Source organism: Cucurbita pepo, unplaced genomic scaffold, assembly GCF_002806865.2.
Source record: "Cucurbita pepo subsp. pepo cultivar mu-cu-16 unplaced genomic scaffold, ASM280686v2 Cp4.1_scaffold000480, whole genome shotgun sequence".
Taxonomy (NCBI): Eukaryota; Viridiplantae; Streptophyta; class Magnoliopsida; order Cucurbitales; family Cucurbitaceae; genus Cucurbita; species Cucurbita pepo.
The window spans coordinates 14,356-24,436 of NW_019646710.1; the positions used below are offsets into that span (position 1 = coordinate 14,356).

Consider the following 10,081-nt stretch of genomic DNA (forward strand, 5'->3'; position numbering starts at 1 on the left):
AAAAAAAAAAAAAAATCCAAAAAACTATTATCTAATTATGGATTATATTGAATAAAATTATTAAATTTCCTTTATTATAACATTAAATAAGACAGAAAAAAACCAAAAAAATTTCCCTAAATAAGTGATTAATGGAGAATTTTGGTTTATCCAACAATAATGCTGTTTTACTTTTTAGGGAAATTATAAATTACAGCTAATAATTTATTTCAAAGTAGGTATTAAATAAATATAAATAGTAAATAAAAAATCATATTGAGTAGCAAATTTTTATGTATATATCTATCATGTTGTCGTGAATTTTATAATTTATGGTTGACCTATCAATTTTTCGTCTAATAAATATAAAATTTTTAAAAAAATTCTAATAAAGTGTTTTAAAAAGATAAAAAGGGATTAAAAATTAAAGCATCTTCGCTATATTTTTTATATTTTATTAAAAATTATCCGATAAATTTTAAAATCATTAATTCATATACGATAAATATGTGGATTTTAAAAGGCATGTTATTTGGTAAAAGAAAAAAAAATATTAATTTATATGTTTATGTGTGTGAACGCGCTTGTTTGATCGAAAGATTCCGTTGATGGGAAATGATAAAGTGACTTGGTCAATTTAGTACATTGGATCACCGCTGAGTTTGATTGGTGGTAGACACCGAGGATGTGTGTCAGTGCTCCCTCCATTGGTTTTCCATTGTTTTTAATTTTTCTAATATAAATAAAAGTCCAGGTTCATGACCCGTGTGGGTGATCGTAACCACCAATGAGGACGAGACACGTCAGCAATGAGGATTTTGAATTTTTCCAAATGGACGGCATGTAGTGGGCCGTGAAATTGGCTGACTTGACTTTAAAAATATTTGTATGGGGGAGAACGTGACACCCACAACCCCCCTCCCATTAATTAACCCGCATTTAATTAACCATAATTACATGTTTTTATACATAAAACATTTTTTTTATAAAATAATATAAAAAAAAATTACTACAAATTGTATTAAAAATAGAAACTCTTTATTTTTTTTTTTAAATATATAAAATTACAATCGTATTTTTAAATATTATTTTATTAATATATTTGAATGGAAGGATAATCAAAAGAAACTTAATTTATCCATACAAAAAGAATTATCTATTTTAAGTAGGTATGCCTAAGGACATAATTAAAATAATAATAATAATAATAATTTATACATATAAAAGAAATAAAATAATGATATTATTGTATATAAAAGAATTGAAATATTGCAGAAATTGAGAAGATTTTTATACATAGGCTCAAAATTGTTAAGCCCTAAAAATGAAATGGACTTATGTTTTGAGCCCATATGTTTTGAGCCCAAGTAGTGATGATTGGAGCACCCTAAGGTGCTAGAGAGGCATGAACCCAAATTTCATAAATATTTCATAGCTAATTTATGAGGATTACAAAGATCTATCTTTTAGACGCGATTTTGTGGTAATTACGAGTTATGTGATAAGATAATATGTCGCACAAAAATCACCAAACGAGGTGATCAACGTCACTCAGTGTATAAGTGGACCTATGTTTTATTTCTTGGTTCCAAAAGAGGGATCGAATTGCTCGGAGCATCACAAAGTAGCATATGCATCTCTATGTTACGTGAGGATAAACGATTTTTGTGGCAACTTTGTTCGAGGTTCTTTGACATTAGTAATGAGTCAATCACGTGTATTCCCCTTCTTATCTTTGATTGTCGGTGCCCTCTTGGATTGTCTTTTCTAGTTCTAGCGTTGTAGGCATCATTTAACTCATCTTTGAATTTGATGTACGCATTTACTCGAAATGTTATTGTCAAAATCTAAATAAGAAAAACATAACATATCTTCGCGATGTAAACTTATTTGACTTGGGGGACAACATTATTTGTAAAAGATAATGAAATTGCATACTGATGTGGTGCTTGTCAGACTTGCTCCATTGTTTAACCCTCTTTGGGTTAAGAGAACAAATTTTTTTCGAGTCTTTTAGGAATTTTCTCGTTTCCTTTATATTTTAAAATAAAATTAACATGAGCTAAGTTGAAGCGAACACATGAACTCCACGGTCCGGGGCATACGTAACCATGGACCCAATTTTCTCATCTCGAGGCTCGATCGTGGTAAGGATTAAAGACATAAAAAAAACCTGTGGTCTGTGATTGCCCTAACACAAAAAGAAAAGTGGGGCTTTGATATCTTTGCTTGTCCCCCTTCATGGATGATGCATTGATTTAGAGTTGAAATATCTACGAAGCTTCACCGACCATTGCCCTATTGGAGGATTGATGTGAGGAAGACTTTGTGTGATTGGTAAACATTAATTTGATGTTATTATTGGAATTTTAAAGAACTAGAGTGGGGGAACTAGACCTGTAATTACTCTTCGATCAATTACATACATTGAAGATGGTTTGGTTAAGGTATATGTATATAAGTCCTATGTTTTTTTTTTTATAGATTTCATCGTATGAATATAAATATTCATTTTCTCTACGGTAAGGATATGCTGATTGATGTGTAAAAAGAGTCATTGAAAATGAATGTAACGACCGAACTTCACTGCTAACAGATATTGTCTATACTCTTATAAACGGTGTTTCGTTTTCTTTCTCAACTAATTGATGTGGGACCCCCACCAAATCCACCCTTCTTTTGGGTCCAATGTTCTTACTTGGGCCCACCACCCCCCTTCAGGGCTTAGCGTCCTTACTGACACTCGTTCCTTTCTCCAATCGATGTGGGACCCCACCAAATCCACCCCCTCTGGGGCCTAGCGTCCTTACTTGGGCCCACCACCTCCTTCAGGGCCCAACGTTCTCACTGACACTGGTTTCTTTCTCCAATTGACGTGGGACCCCCACCAAATCCACCACCTTCGGAACCCAACGTTCTTACTGGCACACCGCCTTATGTCTATCCCTCTTCAGAGAACAGTCTTCTCGCTCGCACGTCGCTTCTTTTATCTTTGTAATCCTCATAAATTAGCTATGAAATATTTATGAAATTTGGGTTCATGCCTCTCTAGCACCTTAGGGTGCTCCAATCATCACTACTTGGGCTCAAAACATATGGGCTCAAAAAGACAATCCTACAACGCTAGAACTAGAAACATAGGTCCACTTATACACTGAGTGACGTTGATCACCTCGTTTGGTGATTTTTGTGCGACATATTATCTTATCACATAACTCGTAATTACCACAAAATCGCGTCTAAAAGATAGATCTCGTAAAAAATTTCAATATATTTTATTGATGCAGGATCAAATCGGGATAGCTAGAAAAACTCAATTCTCCGACAAGGGCTACCCCACTATATGCAACTTAATTATAACAACTTTTAACAACTTTCCACGTCAATTGCAATATGACCCCTAAATTTCCAATAATTGCAAAATGCCCCCCTCTCTTACTCTAGAAGCCTTCCTAAACAAGCTAATGTAAGGGCGAAATACCCAATTTGCCCTTTTTTTTTTTCCCTATTTAAGCTTCCTGATTCATTTCTAATTCAATATTCTCATAATTCCCCAATTTCCATCTTTTCAGACCATCTCCAGCGCCGCCTCCTCCCACCGCTACTGCAACTTCTTACTCCTCTTAACTCTACTTCCATCAATGGATTCCAAAGAACCGAAGCAGCGATTCTCAGAGCTGCCGCCGAGAAGAGGTAAGATCCTGATCGGGATCTTCAAAAGCATCTTCAGAACTGTTAAACCGATGCCGGAAGGATTCGAAAGTGATCGGAGAAAAAACGAATCCCTAACTTCGTCTCCGATCACTCCGGCTACGAATTCCAGTGGCTACAACTCGGAAGTTCAGTCCGAGTCATGACGAGTGAGCGAGTTCGTTATGAATTCGCTCACTGATCGGTTACTCTCGAGGTCTCGTTCTCCATCCGCTGCGACGAATTATTGTCTCTGTTTTTCAATTTCTGTTGTTTTTGTTGTTGTTAATTGTATATTGTAGAGGAGACGAAGATTTCGATTCTGTATATAAACAAATTTATTGTGGATTTTGGTAATGTGATTTCGATTTTGGAATGTTCTTCTGAATCATCCATTGAATCTCTTCTCCGATCGCTTTTCCTGCTCTGTTTACTTTTCGAATCAGAGGATTTTTGGTCATTTCGTCTTCGGTTTTTGTGTTCTTCGATTGGTTGGATCTAAAAAAATACAGATATCTAATTTTATTTATTTATTTATTTATTTGCATAACCAAACGGCCTTGTCCTTTCAATTCCGTGTTCATTAAGCGTCTTTAAATAAAAAATTAAAAAAAAAAAATTATGTTGTGAAGTAGTCAATCATGTTGTGAAGATAATGGCTGTTGATTTCTAAGATATGTCAAACATGCTTTTATAAATTATATAACTATTATGAATTTATGTTTTTAAAAAGAAGTTAAATTACTATGTTATCTCCGAGTCGTTCGAGTTCAAACTTTAACTTTAACTTTAGGTATGTAACAATTCAAACCTACCACTAACAGATATTGTTCACTACTGTCGATCTCACGATTTTAAAATGCGTTTATACTAGTAGAAGTTTTCACGTCTCTATAAAAAAATGTTAATTATTTTTTAGAATTTTTCTCTCGAATAATTATTTATTATCTAAAGCATTGAAGTTCGAGTCAATTATTCGTGACAAAAAGATTTAAATTTTATTTAAAAGTTAAAATTTTAATTAAATAAAAACAAATTTGAAAATTTTATTCAAACACATTTAAAATATTTAAAAGTAAACTTGTAATTGAAGGCATTATATTTCTTCTTTTTTTTTTTTCTTTTTTTTTCTTTTGTTTTTAATAATAATAATGGACGAGATATCCCATAACTTAGCAGGTCGGCTTACGTGGCACGCCATCATTGCTCCATTTTATTTATTTATTAATTATGATTTATTTTTCCTTCTTCTACCGTACAAATTGTTCCAATACTTTCACTTGACAAATTTGCTTACGTCATTCTGTGGATGTCACGCTTACGTATTTCTTCAATATTTTAATTTTTTAAATCCTTATTTTATTTCGAAGTTTTAATACTTTATCAATTATTTACTTTTTAGTCCTTGCAATTTTAATATATTGTGGTTTGGTCCATTCTACACTTTATTTTTATATCTTCCATTCTTTATTAAACAACAAAGTTTATGAAAAATTAAAATTTTAATGGTACGTAATTATTTTGTATTTAATTCATACATACAAATAATAATAATAATAATAAATATATTTAAGGCCTATTAAATATAAATTTATTAAATGGTTTTATCGAATAAATGCGGGTTGACATAAATTTGTGAATTTAAGGATTAAAATTCCCGTAAGTAAAAGATTTGAACTTTTTACTTTTGGTTGATGTCATACTTTATTACATTAGTTGAATTTTGCTCGTATTGAAGTGAAATTCCTTTTCTACCCCTTATATTATTTTATTTTATTATATTTGACCTTTTGAATATGTAAAACAAATGAGGGTATAAATGTCACGGAGAAATGTTGAGCGAAGATAATTTATTAGAGTACACGTCATGTTTAACTATTTTTTCAATAGTTCACATTCGTTGCTGACGTGTCATATCGCCTTTTCCATTTTTTTTAATATTTAAATTTTTGTTTAAATAAAATTTTAATCATGAACATTTATTATTTTCTAAATTTATTCTAGTCAAAGTCCTTGGAAGCTTGGCTAAACTTTCTGTTTCCTTCCACTATTTAATAAGGTTTGAAAGTTAAATAATAAATTTGGAATTTGATTTTTTTTTTTTTTTAAGAAAATTCTAATGAAATTGTGACATGGCAGCTTCTTGGCTAGATGACGTGGAAGAGATAAACGTTCGTGATTATATAATAAATAATGAGGTACCTGTAATTTAAAAAAAAAAAAAAATGACGTAGGCATGCAATGACCATGACAAAATTCGTATATTTTTTTTAAGTAATAATTCTCATTTAATAATTATATTTTGTAACAAAAAAAAAATAAAAAAAATAAAAAACATGTTTGACTGGTCCATGCATAGACTCCATAAATATACATAACAACCTTATATTAGGCTAAAGATATTTTACTAATTTACCAATCTATTGGTACGACTAGGTTTAGGGTATGACTCTGATATCATGTTAGACGAACACGACTCTCCACAATGTTATGATATTGTCAACTCTGAATATAAGCCCTCATGACATTGCTTTGGGCTTCCCTAAAAGGGCTCATACTAATGAAGTTAGTATTTCTCACTTATAAACCCATGATCATTCCTTAACTTAGGGGACGTGAGAATTTCATCGTCCAACAATAATATTTTTAAATTATTTTTAAAAGGTGAAAAGTATTAACTAAAATTTAAAAGTCGTAAGTATTTTTGAAATATTGGAAGAATATTTTTTAAACAAATTATATTAATTTATGGTTCTAAGAACAATTTACTATTTTTATTTGGTGGATAAAAGTTTTCTTTTTTTACCAAATTAGAAACTAAATTAATAAATGTATGAAGTTTCTTATTTTATTTTAAACAGAGTTTGGTCCTTTTCTGCAAAACCCCGCTTGGGGTTGGCTTCTTGGTGACGACGGTTGGAACTAGGGCTCGAGTTGACAGCGGCTGCTATGCTGCCGACCACAATGAACACACTTCCGGCGAAAATGGTTGAGGGTCTCTCTCTAATCAGAACGTTTGCGACGTTTCCCTCTTCTCAGCTAGGTTCGGTTTAATCTTTTAACGCTTTTTTAACTGTTTTGTATGATTATTGGAGGATTCAAACATGAATTTACACATTTCATTGCGATATTAGGTGCTCCGAATTATGGATTTGTTTCGTTCTTGCATCACAATAGAGGATCGAGGTTGAATTTTCCTAAAACGGTATGGAGTTTGGAAAAATGTAGTATGCGCGTGGAGAACAGTTTGCAAGCTCTTCGCCCTGCCTCTGAAGCTTTTGCTCAAGAAGCTACTGAAGCTCTTAAGGCTGGGAAGGTTATTGCAGTCCCCACTGATACTCTTTACGGACTCGCTTGTGATGCTTGGTATGCATTCCTTTTAATGGGTTGTTTCTGTAATTTCCTTTTCTATTTTGTGAGTTTCTTTTCTTTTTGCCAATTATGAAGGAGTTTTATCAATTGTAATATAGATTTTTCTTAAGATGAAGTCTTCATGGTAGGTGTAGGTGGGAAAGAACCTCTGATTCTTCCAAAATTTATTAAAAATAGAGGATTGTATTTGTGATCTTGTTTAGTACAAAGGTTTTTGGTGAAAGATCTTGGTTGAGTCAGGAGTACTGATCGTATGAGCGTGGGTGGCACATGGTTGTTTGATGCTCGCTAGTCGATGTTTGCCTTTCATTGAGATGAGACGCCTTATGAATTCTCCCTATTCAACGAAGAGACAATTGTTTGACCGCACACGATGTTTTGGGCTTGGCTTCACACGATGATTTTGCACCCCCGATTGTGGCGAGTGGGAACAGTCGATCGTTGCCCAAGCTCGTTTTAGCGTACGGCGCATGAGTGTCTCTCATGGTTGCTAAGATTGAGAGACTTTTTCGAGTTGGCAGATAGTCTTCTGGGGGAAATGTGGTGGTAATGGATTGAAGTAGGGGGAGGTCATCTTCTTTAGTACTGTTACTAGGTGGCAGTGGCGTGAAGGATCGCTTGGCTACAATTTAGTTTCATGCCAAGCAAGGGGCTCTTCTTCAGGAAAAGATGTCTTACAGAGGCTTCGGTATGGGTGTAGCTAGTTTTAAATACTAAAGGAAAATGTTGCAGGGTCGCTTGGGAGAATCTTCATGGGAAGGTCTTCGATCTTTATTTCACAGGCACGGAGGAAAAACTAGGAGTACTTGTTGAACTTTCCTCCACTCTTTTAATGTCCTTACGCTTCTCTCATTGCTTGGACATCTTTTTCTTTTGAGAAGATGGCTAAGGAATCTGTTGCTTTGCAAATGGAAGTGTGTATGGTGAAGGAGGGTACGGTTGAGTTTGTTTTCGATCCTAGAAGAGTGGTTTTGGTGCTAAGCAAACGATTTTCTAATTCTTGGTCTTTGATTAAATGGATTGCGAGAAGTCTGAATACTGGTATAAAGTTGAACTTTTCAATGATAATGCAACACTTATTTCAGTTGTGCAATTGGTTTATTCTCGTGGAATGCAAGTTGGTTTATGGCTGGTAGATCAACAGTGTTCTTGGTTCAATGGTGAAAGTGTTGAAACATAATTGTTTCGGCACTCTTCAGGATCTGGTTATCAATTATGCATCGTTTTATAATAATTTTTCAATCTTTTAAAACACTCTTCTTGTTAAGTCATGAAATGTGTTTCTAAGAAAGGAGGGTAGCACAGTATTCATTTTGGAAGTGTATGAGTAAAAAATTGATGAACAGAATAGGAAGGAGATGGTTTATCCTGTTTGTGAAATTATATGCACAAATTAACCATTTCTAAACTTAATAATGTTGCACTATGCATTTATGTAACTGGTTTCTGTTGGGATTAATTTTGCAGTTCTTCTGAAGCAGTCAATAGGATTTACGAAATTAAAGGACGTAAACTTACGAGCCCTCTCGCCATTTGTGTTGGCGATGTCTCTGACATAACTCGTTTTGCTGTAGCAGACCATTTGCCTCATGGTTTGCTCGATTCTCTCCTTCCAGGACCGGTGACCGTTGTACTAAAAAGAGGTTTGTACTACAAATCTCTTTCTTTTGATAATGTAACCTTGACGAGCATTCTTTGATTGAAGAAAGTAGACGAGTAACTATTTTTTTGGGTAGCGTACTCGGCTTCTGTTGGGCGGGTTGAAACAATCTTTTGGATATTCTGTTCTTACGTTGATTAAACCGTTTTAATTTTTTTTAAATGCTAAAGAGTACTCTGGGAGGGGTCCTCTCCCTATGGAAACAAGATATTAATTTGACATATCCCTTATTAATGGATTGGACTGTCACACCTACATATCCAAGAATATGTTCATTTAGATTTTAGTCTCTAACCTTCCTGTAGTCTGAGTTTTTTACATTTAGATTTTTTGTAGGCGAGTCGAGTATTCTTGAGAAATCTCTGAACCCTGGATTGGAGAGTATAGGAGTCCGTGTACCCGACGCTGACTTCATTAGGCTTATTTCCCGTAGATCAGGGACAGCATTGGCTCTTACAAGTGCTAATTTAAGTGGACAACCAAGCAGTGTCTGTGTTAATGATTTTGAAAACCTATGGCAACACTGTGCTTATGTATATGATGGCGGCGTTCTTCCTGCTGGACGAGCAGGTTCTACGATTATCGACCTCACCAAGCGAGGGACGTTTAAGATAATCAGAGCTGGAAGGTATGTTTGTTCTTGTGATTCTTCTATTTTCGTTGTATGACTCAAACCATGGTGTGTATCATTCATGTTGATTCTACATTTGCAGTGCTAAGGAGCAGACTGTTGCAACACTTAAAAGGTATTCACTGTTAGAAGATGCAGATAGTGCTGCTTGAGTATCAGAATCTTCTCCACTTCCCAAACCATATCTGTTAGTCATTATAGATAGAGACTGCGATGGATTTTTTTAGGCACGACCAAGGAATTTTCATACCTCAAGGTCCAATTACAAGGACGAGAGTCAAGAAGCTACAACAAACCTTATATACTTATATTCAAGCTATGGTGAGCTCATCATAAGAAATTCTAGAAGACGTTGGAGACCTCTCTCTCTCTTATATGTCGTGCAAAGTTGAGCTTCAAAAAAGAGATCAATTAAATATACTTTAAGTTGCATTTAATGAACTCAGATAGCTAAATTTATGAAATTAGTCCAAAGATGACTAATAAGCACATTTTATTCATTGCACTTATATCAGACTATTTGTTTGTCATATTTAAACTAGTTTTAAATATAGGAGTTAAAGTTATATTGTAACCCACATACCACCGTTAACTAGTCATTTTAACAGGGAGGCTATGAGTATTTCTCATATCTTAGTCCATCTAATTTGGACTAATTTGGGAGTTACCTATCACTAAAGTAAGCATTATCATATCTTAGTCCATCTAATTTGGACTAATTTGGGAGTTACCTATCACTAAAGTAAGCA

The 10,081-nt window shown here is 33.9% G+C and overlaps 1 protein-coding gene across 1 annotated transcript; it reads left to right on the forward strand.

Moving 5' to 3' along the window:
• The first annotated feature begins 6,524 nt into the window (after nt 1-6,524).
• Nucleotides 6,525-9,862, forward strand: LOC111785395 (yrdC domain-containing protein, mitochondrial-like). Its single transcript, XM_023665803.1, has 5 exons — nt 6,525-6,712; nt 6,804-7,035; nt 8,509-8,684; nt 9,038-9,329; nt 9,415-9,862. The coding sequence occupies exons 1-5, from the start codon at nt 6,619-6,621 to the stop codon at nt 9,482-9,484; spliced, it is 864 nt and encodes a 287-aa protein (XP_023521571.1). The 5' UTR covers nt 6,525-6,618; the 3' UTR covers nt 9,485-9,862.
• Nucleotides 9,863-10,081: the final 219 nt, after the last annotated feature.

What these genes read in the sequence shown, in the direction of transcription:
- LOC111785395 (XM_023665803.1), top strand. Translation starts at nt 6,619, where the DNA reads ATGCTGCCGACCACAATGAACACACTTCCGGCGAAAATGGTTGAGGGT. An exon ending in GTTTCCCTCTTCTCAGCTAG is followed by an intron (nt 6,713 to 6,803) that starts GTTCGGTTTAAT and finishes TTGCGATATTAG; the next exon opens with GTGCTCCGAATTATGGATTT. An exon ending in GGACTCGCTTGTGATGCTTG is followed by an intron (nt 7,036 to 8,508) that starts GTATGCATTCCT and finishes TTAATTTTGCAG; the next exon opens with TTCTTCTGAAGCAGTCAATA.